Source organism: Oryctolagus cuniculus, chromosome 7, assembly GCF_964237555.1.
Source record: "Oryctolagus cuniculus chromosome 7, mOryCun1.1, whole genome shotgun sequence".
In the NCBI taxonomy this organism is placed as follows: domain Eukaryota; kingdom Metazoa; phylum Chordata; class Mammalia; order Lagomorpha; family Leporidae; genus Oryctolagus; species Oryctolagus cuniculus.
In genome coordinates, this window is record NC_091438.1 from 51408785 (window position 1) to 51433492 (window position 24708).

Genomic DNA, 24708 nt, shown 5'->3' on the forward strand with positions numbered 1-24708 from the left:
CCCAAGGCTCTTAACATGAGCTGCCTAGGCTATGGAAGCCTTTTGAATCCACAAATGCCTGTATTTAGACAAGACCATAAGCAAGATGGAAGTTCTCTCCTCCCTTCAAAGAAAAGTATATCCAGGGCTGGCACTGTGTTGTAGCAGGTGTGGCTACTGCCTGCAGTGCCAGCAGTTTGAGTCTTGGCTGCTCCACTTCTGATCCAGCTCTCTACTGTGGCCTGGGAAAGCAGTAGAAGATGGTCCAAGTCCTTGGGCCCTGCACCTTCATGGGAGACCCAAAGGAAGCTCCTAGTTCCTGGCTTGGGATGAGTACATCTCTGACCATTGTGGCCATTTGGGGAGTGAACCAGCGGATGGAAGACCTCTTTGTCTCTCTCTCTCTCTGCCTTTCTCTCTTTCTGCCTCTCTGTAACTCTGCCTTTCAAATAAATAAATAGATCTTTTATATATATAAAAAAAAAAAAAAGAAAGAAAAGTACATCCTTCTTTGATGGCCAGTTCTTTCCACTGGGGTCTCCCTCACAGAGATCCTTCATATAGAACATTTTTTGCCATAGTGTCTTGGTTTTCATGCCTGAAAGGCTCACATGGGTTTTTCAGCCAGACTAGAATGCCTTAAGGGCTGATTCTGAGCTCAGAGTGTTACTTAAAGTGATTGTCATTCTATGAGTCTGTTGTGTGGACTGCTTTCCATGCTGGAACATTCTCCTTTTTAATTCTATTATTATTACCAAACACTTGATCCCATTTATATGATCACTTTAACACTTAATCCTTTCTATATGTTCACTTTAACACTTAATATGATCACTTTAACAGTTAAGATGGCATTTTTACCACCCAGCTTAATGATATTTGGGGACCCATGGCAAGTTTTTAAACTGTACCCTTAGAAGTAAGTCCATAAGAATGTATGCAGAACTGTACAGCTTTACAGTTACAAACTTCCTCCTCCCTCTCTTATTTCCACTTTTATTTTTTACTGAGGTCTATTTTCAGTTGACTTTATACACATATGATTAACTCAAGTTAAGAGTTCAACAAATAGTATGAAGAAAAAAGAACTATTCCTCCACAGTCAAGACAAGGGCTGTTCAAGCCATTGTTTCTCAAAAGTGTCAATTTCCTTTTTGGTGCTCTGTTAGTTGTCACAGATCAGGGAGAACATATGGTATTTTTCCCTTTGGGACAGGTTATTTCACTAAGTATGATGTTTTCTGGATTCATCCATTTTGTTGCAAATGGCTGGATTTCACTTTTTTTTATCACTGTGTAGTATTCTATAATGTACATATCCCATAATTTTGTTATCTGGTCTTTGGTTGATGAGCATTTAGGTTGATTCCATGTCTTAGCTATTGTGAATTGAGCTGCAGTAAACATAGGGGTGCAGATATCTCTTTTATTTACTAATTTCATTCCCTATGTTTTTTTTAATTGAGAGCCATAAAATATGATCTTCTTCAAAGAAGGCTGCATTATTTCAACTTGGTTTATTTATTATACAAGAGCTCAAGACCCTGAATTATGTCCTTTAAAAGCACTTCTTGCATTCATCTTAGTCTCAGCAAAGACCTGTGAAATATATAGGAGGGCAACCTGCCATTTCACACAGAATGAAAGTAAGCCTCAGATAATATAGTTAGCTTATACACTATCACTCAGTAAGTAATATACAAATTCAAGAGTAAAACCTTTTACTCCTTATTCCTAAGAGAAGTACATTTTCCATCAGGACAAAATCAAGAAGCAGCATTTTTGAGATTCCAGACATTCTGATTTTGAAGTTGGGTATTGGAAATATAAGACCTAAACTACTGATTTTGTTTTTATCAGCAACTCTGCCAATAGATGCCTGTTTTAAATCTGGATTCAGCCAAACATGGTCACATTTTCCCCTACAAAATCCCCAAGGTGGTTCCCAAGTTCTCTTTTCTATGTTTGTTGCAGAGACACTAAAATATGTTCTGCCAGACTACAACAGTGTTGAGGCCCTGCAAATAGGATATCCCCAGCAAATAGAAGCTTCTTGTCTCTTCTTCTACTCAGTCTCTCTATATAATAACATCACCCAAAAACCTAGTTTCTCTGCACTTCCATGACCTACACCTGAAAATTAAAGTGATAATCTCGTCTGACACACCAGGACCTGTTAGCAAAATTGATTTTTGTAAGAGAAATTTCTTGTGAGCTTTACCAATAAGAATCATGATCGTGACTGATTTATACAGAATACACATGTGATTCTTGGATCTAGCTTTGCTCAGAGGAAGACACATTTTGCCTTTTGGACCTTTTCCTGGAATGGAATATCTCTAGTCAGAGTGTGTTTGGGCATATTTCTTCCAAGGCTCTTTCGTTTTTTCTTTCAAAGGAACTCTATTATGAAAACTAGAAAATGATAAAATTGAAGATGGATTTAGTAAACCAATTGTTTAATCTTCCATTTGGTTTTTACACCTTTTCTCCAAAAAAACTGAAGGCACTATGGAAAGACTATCAGGGGAGGAAAACTAATCATTTGTAATAACTTCCAAGGAGCACAGTCTGTACAGAGGTTATGTTGGATTGTATGCATCCTGTTGTTATTCTTTGAAAACAACTTTATCACTGAAGCCCAAAATAGATCTATAGTGATTGAGAGACTTGCCCACTATGTGAGTCAGGGTTATCCAGAGAAACAGTCCCAGTTATTTACATGCACACACGCACAAGAGCAGATTCGTTATGGGAACTAGCTCATGATTATGGAGGCTGAGAAGTCCCACAATGCACTGCCTGCAATCTGGAAACCAGGAAAGCCATTCGTGCCACTCAGTTCAAGTCCAATGGGTAGAGGTCAGGGGAGCCAGTAGTGTTAGTCCTGGAGCCTGAAGGCCCCAGAACCAAGAGCTTAAATATCTCAGGGCAGCAGAGGGCGAGCATCCCAGCTCAGCAGAAGAGAGCAGATGCACACTTGTTCCACTTTCTTGCTCTGCTTGAGTGGACCCTCAACAAATTGAAGGATTCCTGTCCACATTGGTGAGAAGGGATCTTCTTTACTCAATGTGCTGATTTGAAAACCAATCTCTTCCAGAAGCACCTTCACTGACACACCCAGAAATAATGTTTGGCCATAAAATTGACCATGACACTCAGTGATCTCAGAAAGTTGATCAAAGAACCAGGGCTAGAACCTGGATCTTCTTTTCTTATGCTTTTATTCTTCACTTCTAGTTATCAATTATAGGCAATAGAGGTGAAAAGTCAGAGAGAAATCTAACTGGGACTCGCCTCAAAGGGTGTTTTTAATTGTATTTTTCCCCTGTGCTTTGTGGAGAATTGAAAGTGTGAAAAATATTTCAGATGGTAGTAATAATGATCAAATAGCTTGGTGCTCTGTAGCTCCACATACTGACAAACCCTACTTCAAAGTCACCTCACCGGTCACTCAGGACACAGTGGGGGCATATTGCTCTTTGTAGGTAACTCACTGACATTTTTCAAAATAATGTCAGAAAATGTGCTAGAGATTTCTAATAAAGTTTCCCTCTCCCCAAAAGCTTTCCTGGTACACACCATGAAGATGGATAATAAAAATAGTAATTCTGTTCTCTACTTCCTGGCCCAACTTGTGATCATTCCTCTTCACCTGCTGAGATGAGCTTCCACCAGACACCAGGTTATAGGGTCACCTGATCCTGAACTGTGTTATGCTTGTCACACATGGAGCTTATTTCTGTGCCATGCTCCCTTTCTTGGTCTCCATGAGAAAGAAGACCTCCAGGAGTTGGTCAGTCTACTGGCAGTGCAGCTGGAGAGACCTGTGTGGGGTTGCTCAGATCTGTGCAATGCACCGTATTCTGAAGGACCTAAAACAGAATGAGGTGTTCTTTGTTCAGCACCTGCTCTTTTTTGAAACTAGAAATTCACATTATATTACTGTAACACTTAAAAATAGTAGGATTTATTCCTAACAGCTCAAAGACAAAAAATTTTAAATAAAATGATAACACTGTTTTTTTTGTTTTGTTTTGGACAGGCAGAGTGGACAGTGAGAGAGATATAGAGAGAAAGGTCTTCCTTTTCCAATGATTCACCCCACAATGGCCGCTGCGGCTGGCACACCACGCCGATCCAAAGCCAGGAGCCAGGTGCCTCTCCTGGTCTCCCATGTGGGTGCAGGGCCCAAAGACCTGGGCCATCCACCACTGCACTCCCAGGCCACAGCAGAGAGCTGGACTGGAAGAGGAGCAACCGGGACAGAATCTGGTGCCCCGACCGGGACTAGAACCTGGATTGCCGGCGCCGCAGACAGAGAATTAGCCTATTGAGCTCTGGCACCAGCCATGATAACACTACTGACTTTTTACTATGTATCAAGCGCCATGCTAAATATCTTGTAATGATGTCGTTCCTAGTGTAGTCCCCAAACCAACAACATGAGTCTCACCTGACAGCTCATTAGGAATGCAGAATCTTTGACTCTACTTTAGACCTGCTGAATCAAAACTATGGGGTGAATCCAGTAATCTGTGTCTTAACAGCCTTCCAAGTGATTCTGATGAATGCTCATCTTTGAGAACCCTGCTGTATAGGAACTCTGTCATTTAGCCTTTATAAGCTACAGTATTATTAACCCCATATTACTAAGGCTGAAACCAAGCCATAGAAAGGTGAGAAAGTTGCCCAGCATAGTTCACCTTCTTAGTGGTAGAGTCAGGATTCAAATTCCAGTCATCTAATCCAGAATACCACAAGGCCACAGTGGCCCTTTTCACAATGTCTTCTGGTTTGTTCTGTGTCTCTGTGTGTGTGTGTGTGTGTGTGTGTGTAAGGTAACACTGCCCAATGTGGCTATCCATTTAAATTTAGTTAATTAACTTATTAAAATGATTTGTTTATCTATTTGAAAGTCAAAGTTACAGAGACAGAGAGAGAAACTCCACATCTGGTGGTTCACTTCCCAAATGGCCTCAATGACCATGTCTGGACCAAGCCGAAGCCAGGAGCCAGGCGCCCCCTTCAGGTCTCCCACATGGGTGCAGGGGTAAGGACGTGGGCCATCTTCTGCTGTTTTCCCAGCTGCATCAGCAGGGAGTTGAATGGGAAATGGAGCAGCTGGGACTCGAATCACAGCCCATAGGGGATGCTGGTGCAGCAGGCCACAGCTTAACACATTGAATCACAGTGCTGGCCCCCAAATTAATTTAAATGAGACACATTTGCTTCCTTAGTGGTGCTTCCTATGGCTGGAGGCTACAATATTGGAGAGTGAACTTTTCTATCACCATAAAACTCTCTGTTGGACACTGCTACTTTAAGGCATTCAGCTTTATGATTTTGCTTGGACTAAATCAAGTACACAGAGTTTAAGATTCTTCCTAGATGGGGCCAGTGTCTGCTAATGGCCTGGGAAGGCAGTGGAGGATGGCCCAAGTGCTTCAGCCCCTGCACCCTCATGGGAGACCTAGAAGAAACTACTGGCTCTGGCTTCGGATCAGCCCAGCTCCAGCCATTGCTGGAGTCAATCAGTCTATTTGGGGAGTGAACCAGAGGATGGAAGGCCTTTCTCTCTGTCTCTGTAACTCTACCTCTCAAGTAAATAAATAAATCTTTTTTTGAAAAAAAGAGTCTTCCTAGAGAGTTCTTCAGCTAGAGAATTAGAGAATTCATGAAGACAATAAAAAGGTTAGTTGAGTCAGACATCATATAGTTCCTCAAATATTTAAATAATTGAGCTAGCATATGTTTATGTACTTGTGATGTGCTGGTCCCTTTTAAGTGTATTCCTGTCCAGAGTCTCATTTGTATGATAGTAAATATTACCACTGTTTCAAGTAAGAGAACAGATTTCAACAACTTGCCTAAAGTCACACATTTATCCTTAGTCTCTAGTTTCTCCTAATCAGAGCCTAGAGAACCACCTTGGCTGGTGTGTCCCCGCCCCTGCCTCTCGTCAACTGGTCTAGACTCTTCCCAGTAGCTGTGACCCTCTACTGTGTCTCCCATGGCTACCTCTTCCATCTCCCTCTCCCTGCCTGCCTTCTCTTCCCTCCTTCTTGCTTCAGTGCTGTTACAGGCATTCCCCAATGAGTTCTTTGAACATACAGAGTGGCTTTTTTTTTAAAGATTTATTTATTTATTTGAAAGTCAGAGTTACACAGAGAGAAGGAGAGGGAGAGAAAGAGAGAGAGAGAAAGAGAGAGAGAGAGAGAGAGAGAGAGAGAGATCTTCCATGAGCTGGTTCACTCCCCAAATGGCCACAACTGTCAAGAGTTGTGCCAATCCGGAGCCAGGAGCTTCCCCCAGGTCTCCCACATGGGTGCAGGGCCCCAAGGAATTGAATTGTGCCATCTTCTACTGCTTTCCCAGGGCATAGCAGAGAGCTGGATCAGAAATGGAGCAGCCTGGACTTGAACTGGCTCCCATATGGGAAGCCGGCACTTCAGGTGGTGGCTTCACCTGCTACACCACAACGCTGGCCCCTTTTGGTGGCTTTTTTCTGCAGCCCTTGTCTTCTTTTCTAGTTCACTCTGTTAAGCACTGCGTGCCTCTGTTTCTGGTCAAATGGAATGACTGTACTACGTGGCAGTTCTTGGTCTCTTTAACATGAAGATTCTGTGTCAGTTCTCATTGACTAAGTGTTTTCCCTGGGTGATCAAGAGAGTCTTTTCATTGGTTGGTCATTTTGAAATCCTTTGGCTGGGAAGTCAATTCCTCCTTCAGACTGAGCTGAAAACACATTGCCTATCACTAGCAATTAACATTTTCGAACAACCCATAGGCAAGACAACCTGGAACTTTACAATTAATCATTTTAAGCCCTCATGTTAACGCTCAATATTTCTGTTATACTGCGTAGGAATTATCTTCTCCCTCCAGGAAAGAAAGTGAGGTTTGTAGCAGTAGTGACTTATCCTCAGATATGTAATTCAATGTTGTGACAAGTGTTTTTGTAAGGCCAAGAGTACAATATATCTACCAGTTAGATTCTGAGATGCTAACCAGCAAATGGTGACCATGGGAATGAGGAATTAACAAGGATGCTCAGGGAGGAATATGCTACAGGTAGATAGGAGAAAGGGCTTTCCAATCAGAAACTAGGACACAGGAAAGTGCGAACATTTACAGATAGGCAATCTAAACAGAATGGGCAAAATAGGAATGGAATATTTGGTTGAACCATATGAAACTGTCAATGTTGATCTTTTTGTAACCAACAGAATGAGCAGTTCCTTGTGGGTCATCTTAATGTCTTCAGTGAACAAACATTTGTGGAGGCAAATGCCTCCTGTTTTTCAGGCATTGTTTAAGCACCAAGCGTTAGTAGTGAGACCCCATTTCAAATCACAAGTCCTTTGTCCCTGTAGAGATGGACACAAAACACCTGTGAGAGGTAGAAGAGAAAAACTAAGTCTGCTGGTCATATTGCTCTCCTGGGTACATCGGCTACAGCATTGGCTCCTGACTGTTCAAAATATGGCAACTAGATTTCACATTCACTTGATGCTCCTCAAATAAAGAAACCGCTTAATATTTGATATAACCATGTTGACCCTATGGAATCCAAACTCGGTTTTTTACTCTCCTCCCCACATATGAACTTAATAAAGCAGACCTACACTCATTGTTCTCTAACAGTATTTCTGAAAAGCAAATGATGTGATTGACATGCCACTATTTAGAATAAACTGGTGTGATTTTACAAATTTTCCTTTTATGAGCAATATATTTTAAAAATATTTTATTCATTGTTTTGGCTTTTTAAATATTTATTTATTTATTTGAAAGGCAGAGTTACAGAGAGGCAGAGGCAGAGAGAGAGAGAGAATCTTCCATTCTGCTGGTTCACTCCCCAAGTGGCCGTAATGGCTGGAGCTGGGCTGATCTAAAGCAAGAAGCCAGGAGCTCCTTTCAGCCTCCCACATGAGTGCAGGGGTCCAAGCACTTGGGCCATCTTCCACTGCTTTCCCAGGTACATTATCAGGAAGCTTGTCAGAAGTGGAACAGCCAGTTCACAAACCGGCACCCATATGGGATGCTGGCACGTAGCCCACTATACCACAGTGCAGCCCCTTGAGTAGTATTTTTTATTATTATTATTATTTATTTGACAGATAGAGTTAGATAGTGAGAGAGACAGAGAAACAGAGAGAAAGGTCTTCCTTCTGTTGGTTCACCCCCCAGATGGCCAATCCAAAGCCAGGAACCAGGTGCTTCCTCCTGGTCTCCCATGCGGGTGCAGGGGCCCAAGCACCTGGGCCATCCTTCACTGCCTTCCCAGGCCACAGCAGACAGCTGGACTGGAGGAGGAGCAACCGGGACTAGAACCCAGCGCCTATATGGAATGCTGGTGCCACAGGCAGAGGATTAACCAAGTGAGCTATGGTGCCTGCCCCTTGAGTAGTATTTTTGATTATAGGCTTCTACTGGGAAGGGTGGAGAGGATGGGGAAAGAAGGAGGTTGAATACCAGATCCAAATACAGTGGGACAGAGGAATAAGTTCAGGTGTGCCGCTGGAAGTGGGCAGTGGGAGGACTGTAGTTCACAACAATCTGCTCCATGTTTTATGGATAACTAGGAGGTACAAGCTCAAAGTCTGTGAACATAAAGTAATGATAAGGAGATGGAAGGTAATTAGGCTCATTTGATCAAAACACATTGCATACATATCCTGAAATTTCACATTGTACCCCAGAAATATACACAATTATTGCATGTTGATTGAAAAAGTGTTTAAGGAAATGGAAATGCTAACTATTCTGATTTGGTCATTACACCTTGTACCCATGTAATGGAGTATCACATTGTATCCCACAAACTTCTACAATGAGAAAGTAAAATCCAGGCCTGTATAATGAAAAGCAAAAATAAAATGTAGGCCCCTCCCAGGAAACGGTGTCTGTCTGCCCTGTCTCTGAAGGCTGTGATGAAGTAGCTCCATGTGCCTCCAGGTCTCCCCACAATAGGGCAGCCCCACAGGGCAGCCCACTGACAGCAACTTTCAGTTCAAATAAACTCTTTATCCTGAGAGTTCTCTGAAGCTTTCAGTAGCCTCCCCACAAAAGAGTGGGTTCTGTGGTGATTTAAAAAATACATAAAACTTCTCCAGAAATGGCCATGGAGACCTGTCCTGGAGAGAGAAGTGTCCCCACAGGAACCAGACAGCCAGCGAGCGAGAAGAAGGCTGCTCCTCAGTGTGTTCCAGAAGGGAGTTCTTGCTCCAACAGGGGAGGTGAGTACTTGTGACAAAGCAAGGCCACGCAGTTGTTTTATGATGGTTTTCCATCCTGGGCTCATTAGAGTAAAATTAACATGCAGAGGAATTTCCGAGCCTCTTGGTTCCTCAGTGAATTTCTGTTCTTTCATTATTGTCACGCCTAACTTTTCCACTCATTGTTGTCCAGCCATTCTTCAAGCTTCCAAAAACTCAGTACAAAGCCAGAGTTGTTCCCTGATGACTCGTGTGCACCCACAAGGATGCCAAAATGCTGTGGACTGGGCTGTTGCCTCTGGGGCATCATAAACTCGGTTCTCTTCCCTGCTCTCCCCATCCCCAACAAAGTTGATGTCCAGTCCAGCCAGTGCTGCTGCTTTTATCTGCTGTCGCTTTCCTACAGTTGCTAGAGAAACAAACAAAACAAACCTCTTCCTGAGACCTTTTCAACTTTGGCACTCTTTTGGCTCAGTGATTCCTAAGTCTGACTCCCACTGTTTGTGGCTGTTGGTCACCATACAAAATGCTCTTGTCACGAGCACCCCTGCCTCCTGTGTGGGTTATAGTCGTCCCATGCAGTCTCCCTTGAAGTCCAAGTCCACTGCAGCCAGGGAAGCCTCCCTGCACGAGCTCACATGGAGTGTGAGCTTCTGTGTTCTGTGCTCCCCATACTGCTCCAGGGACTGGCGCTGCGTGCCTCTTGCACCCCTCCGCTCCGTTGTCCTTTCTGCCCCAACCACTGTCATCCTGCCTTCCACACCATTTATGCACCTCCTACACTTTGTATTCATCAAGCCGTCTGTGTCTCCGTGTTCTTTGACCGATTCTTCATTCTGAAGCCCCTTTGATGTATTGGCATATTGACATGTTGTGGTAAATGGAAAGGCTTTTGCCGTTTGATCCGTATTAATACAAAATTAATAACTTCTGTATTAAGCATGCTTGCTCCCCTCCTCACTTCATCTCCTTCCCCTGAAACAATATGTACAAATATACAAAGAACTCTTGCATTGATCACTCAGATTTGTGTTGCTTTATGCATAGATTTGTCCTGGGGTTTTTGTGACAGACTGCTGACCATCCCCCCATTGAGTCTCTCCTTTTTCCTCTTTGGTAATGGGACCTTCTCTCTGAACCAGAGCAAAACATATAGCCCCAGATAAAGCTGTGTTTCCCTGCCTGTGCTGCTCCGAGATGTGTAGTCCTGTGAACTGGTTCTAGTCAATGGGCTGTGAGCAAAACTGATAGATGCAATTGCTCCTCCCTGCCCCCACCTCCTGAGATAACCTGTTCAACTTACAGAAGGGCGCCACAAGAAAAAGATGGGCAGAGTAGAACGCTCAGCCTGGGTACCTGGGTTCAGCAAGTAGCCCTGCCTCTGTCCTGCACTACTTGCCTACCTCTGGGCTGCTATGGCATCAATACATTGTATCATATTGAAGCCACTCACCTTGGGATCTCTGTGTTAACAGTACCACAGGTACTGCCCCAACTAATAGACTAACCTTGCCTAATCTTTGTCTAATGCCTCCCTCCAGTCAGGCTGGTCCAATTCAGTGCCACCAACCTTCTGTATGTGAGGCAGTGTTTCTCCAAGTATGCTTCCCAGACTAGCCTCATCATGGTTTGGATGTCCCCTCTAAAACTGGTGTTGAAATTCAGTTGGCATTGTGACAGTCTTGGAAGGTGGCACCTTCAAGGGTGATTACATCAGGAGGACGCCACTCTCCTGAATTAATGCCATTATCCCAGGAGTTGGTTAGTTATGTTGGGAATGGTTTTGTTATAAAAGCAATCCCTCTCACGGGTGCGCTGTCTTCCCCTTCCTCCCTCTGCCATGTTATAACACAGCAGGAGGGCCCTTGCCAGATGTGGCCCTTTGATCTTGGACTTCCCAGCCTCCAGAACTATGAAAAATAAATTCCTTTTCTCTATAAATGGTACTGTGCTATGGTAGCAGACGGTGAACCGAGACACCTGGCAGCTGGTTAGATATGGAAATCCACAGACACCATTCCACACCTACCGAAACAGAAACCCTGGGAATGGGGCTCAGCTCAGCAATCAGTTTAACAAACTCTTCAAGTAATCGGATGTACAATGTCTGAGAACCACTGTGCTTGGGTAGGGGTGGAAAATATGAATAAAAATCTGCCTCTGTCCTCAAGGATTTTATGTTAGAGAGGAACAAAGAGACAATCAGTCATAAAAACATATTGTCTTGACTTTCTGCCATTTCCTGTTTGCTCCCTTTTTTCACTGGATTAGCTCAAAATAATTTATCTTAGAGCATTTCTGCTTATATATGTGATTATTTACAGACCTAAATGAATCATTGAATCTGTACAAATGTCACAAGGGAAATAATTGAAATACATTTGGAGATATAGATTTGATCACCAATATTAGAATTAATGAGGATTTCCTGAAGCCAAGAGACACAAATAAGAAGGGGGAGTTGTTTTACACAGTGGGTAGTAAAATTACAGTACTTATTACCCTGTAAAGGGTTATATGGGCTAGAAATAAAAACAGTTGAGCATGGATTAAATTTATGAGTGAGAAAGTCATAAAATTGCATTCAGTGCTAGTTAGGAATGTTCAAACTTTCTGAAAGTGTCTGGCATCAATATTAGACGGCAACTCCATCTTTGCTGTTATCACCCTTAGGATCATAATCTTCTGTGTTCAGAACACGAGGCTGGATAAAACTGGACCAATGTGGTGATGTTGGCAGAGGACTGGTATGTAGACTGCCTGGAAATAAAACTCTTGTACTTAGTGTGTTTTGTCTAAAATCTGTGCACAATTCAGAGTTAGTGAATGATACAGATGAAGTAGGGAGACAATGGATGTAATTCTTCAAATAATTATGACTTTGGATATTAAAGCTGGTGGTTATTCTCTTGAACAACAGACAACTCAGATAATTGAAATCTGTAGATAATCTGACACCTACATAAAGTATAACCATACCAGAAAACTGATCTCATGCCTTTGGCATTGAAGCTAAACATTTTGGATAGCTTCAACACCTAGAAGCATTAGCACAGACAAAATTAGCCACACTTCAGACAAGTGAGATTAGATATTGTGGAAATTAAAAGGTAGCATTAGTAGCATCCAGCTTCCCAAAAACTGTGAGATTTTAGAAGAAAGGTTGTATTCCCCTACCCACTATTAGGAACATATTTATGTGTCTGCCATTTGCTACTAAAAATGATTTTAGCCTTAAGTAAATATTTTAAAAATCCTAGGGTGGGTGTTTAAAGGTTAAGACACTGATTAGGATGCCCACATCCCACACTGGAGTGCCTGGGTGCAACTCCCAGCTCCAGCTCCTGACTCCAGCTTCCTGCTAATGCAGACCTTGGGAGAAAGTGATGATGACTCAAGTGGTTGAGTTCCTGCCACCCATGTGGGAGGCCTGGATTGAGTTCACAGCTCCTAGCTTTGCCCCTCCACCCCCACTGTTGCAGTCATCTGGGAGTGAACGAGTGGGTGGGTGCTTTTTCTCTTTGCCTCTCTCTGTGTCTCTCTGTCTGCCTCTCAAATAAATAAAAAAATTTAAAAAACTTTGTGCTGTCTTTATCATCCACTTTGGTAAAATACAACTATTGTATCTCTTTTTTCCCCCTTCCTTTTTCCTTTTAAGGATACGACTTCATCCATCTTCTTTCCAAAAACATTTTCAGTCAGGATTTCTATTCCAAATTCTTTGGAATCAAAAGTATTCAGCAGTCTGGAGGCAAGTGAGACTTTTATTGCATTTTTATAGAGAGTAAGCTGAATTGTGTGGCAAGCTAGAGGGGCTCCTTGGTAAGGCTTCAGTACAGGCCACTGTTGCACCTAGCAAAGGCTCACATTACAGGAATCACATCTGTGATCTGCTTCTATTGGCTCACCAGACCCAACAGGCCCCTGGGCACTGCCAGGAGGTTAACTCCTTGATCCTCAGGAGCCTTCTACAGAGGACTTATCTGGCTTCCAGAGGCCTCCCTTTCTGCTCATAACTTTCAAGTATTTTCCTAATGTGAAGAAGTACTTGGTAAACTATAACCATATTCCCTGGTCACAAACCTATATAATACATAAGAATTGTTATTCCATTTCATGGGAAGGTTTTCCCTAAATGCTTTGTTTATTGCAGTTGAAATTTATTCCATAAATTACTTTCCATTTTTACCTTATGTATGCTGATTTCTAAGTGTGAGCACAAATTGTTGCAAAGCAATTGGGAATTTTTATTATTGTTTTGCTTTTGTAATTACTCCAGTATAAAGCACAATACTGGACACACAGAGTAGATGCTAAATAAATGCTTACTGGTTGCAGACAATAAGAAAGGTTAGAGGTTACAAATGACTTCAAAGGACAGATAAATACATAAATCTGTTCAGGCATTTCACAACTATTTATTCAGTGTCTACCATGTACGAAGCAATGTTCCAGGCACCATGTGAGCAAAAATCCCTGCCCTTCTTGAATTGACATTGTAATGGAGAGAGAAAATGAATCAACAAAGAAGGCATGTGATAAGTAACCAGGTGATGAGTGCTATGAACTGAACTGTGTTCTCCCCAAATCTGCCTTATTTATTTATTTATTTGAAAGGCAGAGTTAGAGAGAGAGAAGGAGAGACACAGAAAGAGATCTATCTACTGGCTCACTCCCCAAGTGGCCCTAATGTCTGGGGCTGACTGGGCCAAAGTCAGAAGCCTGAAACTCCATCTGGGACTCCCAGATGGGGACAGGGGCCCCAAGCATTTGTGCCATTTTCTATAGCTTTCCCAGATGCCTTAGCAGGAAGCTAGATCAGAAGTATAGCAATTGATTGTGTGTGTGTGCGCACATGGGTGCAAATTGTGGAAATCTTTACTTAGTATAGAGTTGGTCTTCTATATATAAAATTAATTTAAAATGAACCTTAATGAAGAATGGGATGGGGGAGAGAGTAGGTGGTAGGACAGGAGTGAGGGTGGAAGGGTGGGTATCCATGGAAGAGCCACTATATTCCTAAAGTTGTACCTATGAAGTTTATATTCATTAAATAAAAGCTTTTATTTTAAAAAGAAGAAGAAGTATAGCATCTGCGACTTGAGCCAGTACTCATATAGGAAGCCACCTGCTGAACTCACTGCACCACAACACCAGTCTCCCAAGTCTGCAAGTTGAGGCCCTAACCCCTAGTACCTCTGAATGGGTTGTTTTGGGGAGATAGGTCCTTTAAAGAAGTAATAAAGGTAAAATGAATTCTTGAGGATATAACATAACCCATTGATTGGTGTCTTTATAAAAAGGAGATTAGGAAACAGAGAAACACCTGGAGTGTGCACAGAGAAAAGACCATTCTAGGGCACAGCAAGAAGACAGAAACTTACAAGCCATGAGAGTGGCCTCAAAAGAAACTAAACATGCTGATAATGTAATCTCTAGACTTCTAGCCTCCACAATTGTGAGAAAATTGATTTCTGCTGTGTAAGCCAGCAGTATGATATTTTGTTATGGCAGTTCCAGCTGACTGATACAGAGTGCTTGCTTTAATGGATTTGCAAATGATCATCTTATTGAAGTTAAATTTAAGCAGATGGGTGGATGTTGTGGCACAGTGGGTTAAGCCACTGCTTGGGACAGCCGCATCCCCTAATAGAGGGTCTGGTATGAATCTCAGCTATTCCATGCTTATGGTCCATCTTCCTGCTGGTGCACTTGTGATGCACAAGATGATGGATGAAATGCTGGGCTTCCTGTTGCCTACATCAGAGACCCAAATGGAGTTCCTAGCTCCTGGCTTCCTTGACCTGGCCTAGCCCTGGCAGTTGCAGACCTTGGTGGGTGGTAGTGGTAGTGGGGAGGCAGGAACCAGTAAATGAAGATCTCTTTCTATCTCTCTCTATCACACTGCCTTTCAGATAAATACATTTTTAATTAAGCAGAAAAGCAAATGATATGAGGAAGACAACTCTGTAACATCTAGGAGGAAACCAGTCCAGATGGAGGGGACATTGAACCCAAAGGCCTTTGAAGCTTTGACTTATTTAAAGAGTAGCAAGGAGGGGCCGATGCTGTGGTGTAGCAGGTAAAGCCACCGCCTGCAGTGCCAACATCCCATATGGGTGCCGGTCTGAGTCCTGGCTGCTCTACTTCCGATCCAGCTCTCTGCTATGGCCTGGGAAATCAGTAGAAGATGGCCCAAGTCCTTGGGCCCCTGAACCCTATGTGGGAGACTTGGAGGAGGCTCCTAGCTTCTGGCTTTGGATTGGCATAACTCTGGCCATTGCAGCCATCTGGGGAGTGAACCAGTGAATGGAAGACTTCTCTCTCTCTGCCTCTGCCTCCTGTAACTTTGCCTTTCAAATAAATAAATAAATCTTAAAAAAAAAAAAAAGAGTAGCAAGGAGACCAGTGTGGCCAAACTGGGTGAATAAGAGGGAGAATGGTAGGAGATGAGATGGGAACAGTAAAGGGATTAAGGCCTTGCACACTGTTGTAAAGATGTTGGCTTTTACTTTAGGACAGTGGGATTGGGAAGTTATTGTAGGCTTAAATTATGAAACATCATGCAGCTAGTATCTTAGGAAATAATTATATGGTCAGAGGTGAAATTGGGAAGACCAGTTAGAAGGATATTTTAATCATCCATGCAAGGGGGAAGATTGCAGTAAGGTAACAGTGATGGAAGTTGCAAGACATAGTCAGATTTGGGATGCATTTGGGAAGGTAAATCTGACAGGATTTGGTACCAGATTGGTTGTGATATTTGAGATAAATAGAAATAAAAAAGAAGAAGAAGTTAAGGATTACTTGGAAATTTTTGACCTACGAAGCTAGAAGGATGGAGTTGTCATTTACTGAGCCATGAAAGACTACAGGCTGGGAAGACTTAGGAATATCAGGAATTTGGTTTAGGACATTGGTGATATTCAGTGAGCAGTTAAATATAAAACTAAAAGTTAGGGGCTAGTGCTGTGGCATAGCAGATATGGCACCCGTTCGAGTCCTGGCTGCTCCACTTCCAATCCAGCTGCCTGCTGATGCACCTGGGAAAGCAGTACAAGATGGCCCAAGCACTTGGGCACCTGCCACCCATGTGGGAGACCTGGAAGAAGCTCCTGGCTCCTGGCTTCAGACTGGCCCAGCTCAGGCTGTTTTGACCATTTGGGGAGTGAACCAACATATGGAAGTTTTCTCTCTCCCTCCCCCCTCTTCTCTCTCTCTAACTCTGCCTTTCAAATAAATTAAAAAAAAAAAAACTTAAAAAAACTAAAAGAGAGAGGGCAAGGCTAAAAATATTAATCTGGGAGTCTCAATATATAGATAGCATTTAAAATCAGGAGTCTTAATGAAATCTCTTAATGAATGAGTGTGGACAGAAAGAAAGGATTAGGCATGAGGAGTCTCTTCAGAGATAGAGGGAAATGAGAGGATATGCAATAAAAACACCAGGAAAGCAAGTGCAGTGTGACAGAAGGAAAACCATGGGACAGCATTGCTCTGGAAGCCAAGTGGGAAAACTATTTTCAGGAAAAAAGATGAGTATGTGTCAAGTAAGGTGAGAATTGAAAAAATAGCCATTGGCTTTAGCAATGTGTAGGTCATTGGTCACCTTGATCAAAGCCTTTTGGGTAGATGGTGGGGTCAAAGGTCTCATTGAATGTATTTAAGAGGGAATGGGGGCTGGTGCCGTGGCTTAATAGGCTAATCCTCCGCCTTGCTGTGCCGGCACACTGGGTTCTAGTCCCGGTCAGGGCACCGGATTCTGTCCCGGTTGCCCCTCTTCCAGGCCAGCTCTCTGCTGTGGCCAGGGAGTGCAGTGGAGGATGGCCCAAGTGCTTGGGCCCTGCACCCCATGGGAGACCAGGAGAAGCACCTGGCTCCTACCTTTGAATCAGCGCGGTGCGCCGGCTGCAGCGCACCAGCCGTGGCGGCCATTGGAGGGTGAACCAACGGCAAAAGGAAGACCTTTCTCTCTGTCTCTCTCTCTCTCTGTCCACTCTGCCTGTCAAAAAAATAAATAAATAAAAAATTAAAAAAAAGAGGGAATGGAAGGGGAGAAATTAGAGGTGGTGTTCTTGACAATCCTTTCAAGGAGGGAAATAAAACACTATGACACTGATACGGAGTCAAGAGAAGCATTTGCTATTTTTTAGGATGGGGAAAAATAATGTCCTTTTTCTGATTGGAATAATCCTATGAAAAGGAAAAGTCTGACGTTACAGAAGTGAGAGGACGCTGTGTGCAGGAACATCCTTGAGCAAGTTGAAGAGATGCGATCCACAGCACATGTGAACAGGTTGTATTTAAAGTGGACACAAGAGAAGAGAGAACCAAGAATATCTGGGCACAGAGGCAGATGTGGTATTGAAACAAGTAGAGGGCTGGCTTTGTGGTGCAGGCCCCAGCATCCCATGTGGGTGCCCGTTCCATTCCAGGCAGTTCTATTTCCCATCCAGCTCTCTGCTAATACATCAGGGAAAGCAGTGGAAGATGGTCCAAGTACTTGGGCTCCTGCCACCCACATGGAAAAGATAGGGATAGAATTCCAGTCTCCTGGCTTTGACCTGGCTCAGCCATGACTGTTGTGGTCATTTGGGGCATGAACCGGTGGATAGAAAATCTCTCTTTCTCTGTATTTCTTCCTCACTTCCTGCAACTCTGCCTTTCAAATAAATAAAATTGAAGAAGGAGGAAGAGTGGTGGTGGAAGAAACAAGCAGAAGTGCCTTTCGTTGCTTCAGTTTTCTTCATGAAATAGAAATCAAGAGTTAGGATGAGGGAGGATGCTGTGGAGATTTGAGGAGAGATGAGGAAAAGGCATGAAATAATAATCTTGAAAAGAGAGAAAGAAATTGGAAGGAGAAATGTAGCAGAACTGTCAGGTAGCATTTATTGACTCTACAGAGATTAGGCAACATGAATTTACAAAGAGAGCAGTCAGTCAATGGAATGGTGCCCTACTGGTGTTAAAAAAAAAAAAATAGGAGAGGGAAATGGGAAGACAATGTGGGTCAGAGGTTGAAATCAAGATCATAGGGATTGGAGCCGGTGCTGTGGTGCAGTGGGTTAAAGCCCCAGCCTGCAGCGCCAGCATCCCATATGGGCGCCAGTTCATCCCAGCTGCTCCTCTTTTGATCCAGCTCTCTGCTATGGCCTGGGAAAGCAGTGGAAGATGGCCCAAATCTTTGGGCCCCTGTACCAGTGTGGGAGACCTGGAGAAAGCTTCCAGCTCCTGGCTTCAGATCAGCTCAGCTCTGGCCATTGCAGTCATTTGGGGAGTGAACCAGCAAAATGGAGGACCTATCTCTCTCTCTGGCCCTACCTCTCTCTGTAACTCTGTCTTTCAAAGAAATAAAATAATTCTTTTTTTAAAAAAGATCATAGGGGTACAGCTCTTGGTAATCACAAAGTTTGTGATGTGAGCAAGAAGTGACTGCTGACATATGATGGAACATGGGATCTCTGAAGGAGAGACAGCCACAAAGGCCACGGTGTTGCAAAGATTATTTACCACAATATGAAACCATGAAAACTACCCTAGGAGTAGCTTGGGAGGAATGGAGAGTGAGCTAGTAATAAAATCTTCAGGAAATGAGGCGGGTGGTGTGTATTGGCAGTCTGCAGGCTGATAGCATAGTGAGGAGAGAATAAAGATCTAGAAGAATCCATGAAGAGCAAAGGGGACCTTTTCTGTCTCTACCTTCCAGTATTGTGTATAGGCCAGAGCTCAAGATCCCTTGTATGTCCATCACTTTCTAGGTAGCCGGCCTGCTCTGCATCATGAGCATGGGTTTTTTTTGTTTTTTGTTTTTTTTTGTCTTCATTTTGAAGGATTCTGCAAAGGACATTCAGAAACCCATGGATGGACATTGGACTCTGTTTCTTAAACTATACTTGTTCTGTCATCATTAAGTCATCAGCACACTTGTATTTCCACTGCTTGGCCCTCCTGATTCTTAGTCTAATACAATCATTTTTGTTGTTTGGTTTTTATTTGGGAGGGAGGATTGGGAAGGAAAGAGATTGTCTTAGAAATAATTATATGGGAAGCCGGCGCCGCGGCTCACTAGGCTAATCCTCCACCTTGCGGCGCTGGCACACCGGATTCTAGTCCCAGTCGGGGCGCTGGATTCTGTCCCGGTTGCCCCTCTTCCAGGCCAGCTCTCTGCTGTGGCCAGGGAGTGCAGTGGCCAGGGAGTGCAGTGGAGGATGGCCCAAGTACTTGGGCCCTGCACCCCATGGGAGACCAGGATAAGTACCTGGCTCCTGCGCAGCACGCTGGCCGCGGCGGCCATTGGAGGGTGAACCAACGGCAAAAGGAAGACCTTTCTCTCTGTCTCTCTCACTGTCCACTCTGCCTGTCAAAAAAAAAAAAATTATATGGGGCTGGTGTTGTGGTGTAGCAGGTAGAGCTGCTGCCTGCAGTGCCGGCATCCCATATGGGTGCTTGTTCGAGTCCCGGCTGCTCCACTTCTGATCCAGCTCTCTGCTATGACCTGGGAAAGCAGTAGAGGATGGCTCAAGTCCTTGGGCCCCTGCACCCATATGGGAAACCAAGAAGAAGCTCCTGGTTCCTGGCTTCAAATTGGCACAGCTCCAGCCATTGCAGCCAATTGGGGAGTGAGTCAGCAGATGTAAGACCTCTCTCTCTGTCTCTGTCTCTCTCTGACTCTCTCTAATTCTGCCTTTCAAATAAATAAATAAATCTTTTAAAAAATAAATAATTGTATTAGACTGAGAATTAACTCAATTCCTCGGAGACCTTCCTTAAATATCTCAGAAACTCAGACAGGGTGCTGTCTTGGAACACGTTCTTTTCCAAATAAGCAGAACATGTGGGGCTCCTCAGAAGACACACTCCCCTTAGAAATGTGCTCTGATTTCCTGGGAGCTGTTCTGTTGCCATGGTCTTTGGATATTGGATATGGTTTTGAACAACTCATGGTAGCCAAAGCCACCAGTTGCTTGTCATGTATGCTCTGCCACAAAGACACCACCCAAGTGACACCTGTTCTCTGGGTTAAGATGCTGTTATGCACCTGACACTCTTAGCTTTTAGAGTTCACTTCTTACTTAGCATAGGAAGCTTTGATTTCTAGGAAGGTCCTGATATTGGTTGGCAAAATGGATAAAAAAGCATTGGAATAAATGATATTCCACAGACTCTCTTTTTTTAAAAAAAGATTTATTTTATTTATTTGAAAGACAGAGTTACAGAGAAAGGTAGAGAGAGATATAGAGGTCTTCCATCTGCTGGTTCACTCCTCAGATGGCTGCAATGGCTGGAGATGAGCAGATCCGAAGCCAGGATCCAGGAGCTTCTTCCAGGTCTCCCACGTGGGTGCAGGGGCCCAAGCACTTGGGCCATCTTCTACTGCTTTCCCAGACCATAGCAGAGAGCTGGATCGGAAGTGGAGCAGCCAGTACTAGAAGCGGCACCCATATGGAATGCCAGTGCTTCAGGCCAGGGCGTTAACTCTCTGTGCCACAGCACTGGCTCCAGCCACAGAGTCTCTTATATGGCTAGTAAGTGGTCCCTGAGATTATTTCCAAAAAAAGAACTCTAAAAAGTGTGATGAGAAATCACCTGAATAAGACATAGAATCCCAAGGCAATTTCTTTGAGAGGCAATTCACATTTGTGTAAATACATTCTAGTATTTAAAAAATATCAATCCTTTTGCTTTCTACTCAGCCTTCAATCCTTTAAAGTTTCTTGGGGCGGGTGCTATGGCATAGGAAGTTAAGCTTCTGGTTGGGCTATCCGCATTCCAAATTAGAGTGCCTGGGATTGAATACTCTTCTGCTTCCCATCCACTTTCCTGCTGGTGAGCACCCTAGGATGTGGAAAACATAGCTCACGTGCCTGGATTGCTGCCACTCACATGGGAAACCTGGATGGATTTCCCGGCTGCAGGCTGGCGCCAGCTCTGGCTGCTGAGGCCATCTAGAGTGTGAACCAACAGGTATAAAATCTCTCTCTTTCTCTTGCTCTTTTTAGAGGCTGGAAATGAGAAGCCAGCACTGTGGCGTAGTGGGTAAAGATGACAGCTGTGGTGCTGGCATCCCATATGGACACTGGTTCAAGACCCGGCTGCTCCACTTCCATTCAGCTCTCTGCTATGGCCTGAGAAAGCAGTGGAAGATGGCCCAACTCCTTGGGCCCCTGCACCAACATGGGAGATCTGAAAGAAGCTCCTGGCTCCTGGCTTCAGATAGGCACAGCTCCAGCCGTTGCGGCCATCTGGGGAGTGAACCAACAGATGGAAGACCTCTCTCTCTCTGCCTCTCCTTCTCTCTGTGTAACTCTGACTTTCAAATAAATACATAAATCTTTAAAAAAAAAGATGGAAATGAATAAAATGTTTTAAATAAATAAAGTTTGTCATGGAGAAAATATTTTTATTTTTTTAAAAAAAGCCAACATTTTAAGTATCTGCACATTCTGCTTAATATTTAGGTATGAGGTGCTGGTGAAATGGGAACTCAAGAAAGCAGAAATTTTGGGGCAGGTATTGTGGCACAATGGGTTAAGCCACTGCTTGAGATGCTGGCATCCCTTATCTGAGTGCCTGTTCAAGTCCCTGCTGTTCTGCTTCTACTCCAGGTTCTTGCTACTATGCCTGGGAAGGCAGTAGAAGACGGCCCAAGTGCTCGGGCCCCTGTCACTCTTGTGGGAGACCAGAATGAATTCTTGGCTCCTTGCTTCAGCCTGATCAAGACCTGGTTTTTGTGGTCACTTGAGGAGTGCACCGGCAGATGGAGGCATGCTCTCTCTTTTCTGTCTTTGCCTCTACCTCTCTCTGTCATTCCATCTTTCAATGTCTTTCAATGAATGAATGAATGAATGAATAAACAAATCTTCAAAAAAAAGGTAAAGCTATGACTTTATTATGTTTGTCATGGGGAAATGTTCAACGAAAAATGGAGAGAGAGAGAAAGCAGAAAGCTCCTAGAAAATGTATTCTATGTCTTGTTGACTACATAGTCTGACACAGGTACCTGAGGCCATGTGACACTTTTGCTCTTAGGGAAGAATCCAATTGATTGTCATACCTTTTGCAAAACCATAACTTTCCATGAGGCTACATTAAGGATGCCTTTTCCTCAGGTCCCTCTGGCCAAAGAGCATGCATTTATAGGAAAGGCTATTATGGTTGTGCTTGGAATAAAGCCAAACTGACTAGTGCACAAGTGGATTGGACATTTGTGATGGTCTCATCAGTACCCACACAGACCCCTGAAGTGACCAGTCATCATGGCTTACAACTTTGCAGCTAGAAAACCTGTGCAGACTACAAGCCTCTTCTTCAGCTCAAGGAATCCCCTGTTGAAATTTCAAACACTAATGTGGGAAGGTGAGGAGGAAAGAGTGTTAGTTCTAGAGTGAATTTGGGCAGAAGGAGATGTGACCAACTGAAGAAGTCGCAGTGCCAATTTTATTAGCCCTACTGCTCATCTAGAGGGTTACCTGACACTATCCAAAGGGAGGGCTGCACATTAAAATCACTTAACATGTTCTATCTTTTTTAAGATTTATTTATTTATTTGAAAGTCATAGTTACAGAGAGAGGGCCACACAGACACACACACACAGAGGGGGAGAGAGAGAGATCTTCTATTCACTGGTTCACTACCCAGATGACCAAAACAGCAGAAGCTGGGCCAGGCGGAAGCCAGGAGCATCATCTGGGTCTCCTATGTGGGTGGCAGGGGCCCAAACACTGGGGCCCTTTTCTGCTGCCTGTCTCAGGCCATTAGCAGGGAAAAGGCACTCCCTAGGGCGTGCCAGCATTGCAACCCGCTATGCCACAACGCAGGCTCCAACTGTTACATCTTAGGCTGAGTCTTCCTTTCACCATACTCCAAGTTAAGTGAGACAGTGTCTGTAATGAAAGTGTTAACATTGAGTCTCTGATCTTAATACGTTGTGGTTTAGTTGGAGAAACAAAAAAACTCATTAAATGTAGTCAATCCCTCACAATCTCGAAAAAATTGTCCCGTTTGGTAGGACACATTAGCTCAAGAAATGCGTCACGGAAAGTTTCATAACTGGACGGAGTTTCACTTTGTATTTCCCAAACCTTCGATCAGCAAGTATTTATTGAATGCTGCTTGTTATGAGCAAGTCAGTATACTGGAAAAACCATGCAAACATAATAACATATCAGGATATTAATACTGATCAATAACTGTTACCCCCAAAATAACACGATTCCATGTGCAGCGTTCTCAATGAGTGACCTTTAAAAAATTTGATAATTATCTTCCCCTTCTGGAGAGCCTTTTCAATTCCAGCATAACAGCAGTGGAAGTATTTTGGTGGGGTGAAGTGCAAAAAATCCAAGTGTGTGGTGTAAAAGAATAGACAGAGTTAGCACTCTCTTCTGTCCCTAGAAACCTGAGGACTCCCTGCCTGCTCCGGGGGTTCCTGTTCCTCTGGAAGCCCTCAGCTGGGCTTCAGCAGCAATGATGACATAAAGGAAAATTACATTCTGATGCAGAACTCAGTCCCTTCATCTTTCCTCCTTTCTCTACAGCATGAAGCTAGGGGCCCACAGAGGATCTAATATCAAAAGAAGAGAGTAATACCACTACACGGAGAGAAAAAAAATAATTACCAAATTTCCTGAATAGTAAACAGCTTTAAAAAAATAAAAGAAGAAAAAGCTGAACCCTTTGATAGCTTTGGCCCTTGCTCTGCCCGTGAATGCCTTAAGGATTATATCATCAGACTGACTCCAGCAGCCCGTGCTATTGTTTCAGAAAAAGGAAACTCGGAAGAAGGGGGTTGGGGGAGAGAACAGGGGATGCGTGGAAACATGTCAGCCTCTTGTGGAGAGGAAGGGTTTGGTTTTGAGAGTTACCAAATGTTAATGGTAGTGAGGCTAGAAAGACAAATTGGAGCCGTTCTCAGCGTTTATGAACAGGTTTCTTGGGGCCATCTTTCCTTTTCTTGGGGGAATAAGGTAAACGTTTGGAGTAGATAACTCTTCTCCAGAAATGGCATGAACTCCAAAGAAAGCGACCTAAACTGCCCAGAAATGTTATTGCTGGAAACCATCACCTGGGGGCAGTCTTGTGACTGTTAAGTCTCTGCCTCACAGAGGAAACTTAACTACTTCTCCCGGCCCCCCAACACCTCCGCGATGTGCTCCGTTTCTTTATCTGAAGTTAAGGGGTGAGGAGAGAAAGGGGCAAAAGGGTTAGACGGCTTAGGGGCTAAGCCTGACACCCTGCTCAGCCAGCCAGGAGGCGATACCACGCGAATGCGCTCGACGTGGTCCGTGGTCCCCAAAAGGTGTCTTTGTCTTTGAAACGCGAAGGCGCAGGAGCTGAAGCGGCGGCGTGGTGGGGGCCGCAGACAGCGCATTGAAGTCACTAAGGACCTTCGCGCGGAAGCAGGGCGGGAGAGGCCCAGGGCCCCAATAGGCGCGGGATCCCGACTCACACGCGCGCCCCGCTCTGCCCGCCCGCTCGTCGCGCCGGGTCAGGCCTGGAGCGTTCTAG

At 43.9% G+C, this 24708-nt stretch overlaps 1 protein-coding gene and 1 long non-coding RNA gene across 2 annotated transcripts in view; both read left to right on the top strand.

Annotated features, from left to right (window-relative positions):
• Positions 1-21354, top strand: part of WARS2 (tryptophanyl tRNA synthetase 2, mitochondrial) — a 114164-nt gene extending 92810 nt beyond the window's left edge. Inside the window, exon 6 of the mRNA XM_051858753.2 lies at positions 21200-21354. Within this exon, the coding sequence (XP_051714713.1) occupies positions 21200-21240 (41 nt within the window). The 3' untranslated portion in view covers positions 21241-21354. The remainder of the gene's footprint in view (positions 1-21199) is intronic.
• On the top strand, positions 9097-11985 carry LOC138850561 (uncharacterized). The gene is made up of 2 exons (XR_011390495.1): positions 9097-9221; positions 11874-11985. It is a non-coding gene; the product is annotated as an uncharacterized lncRNA (long non-coding RNA).
• Positions 21355-24708: the final 3354 nt, after the last annotated feature.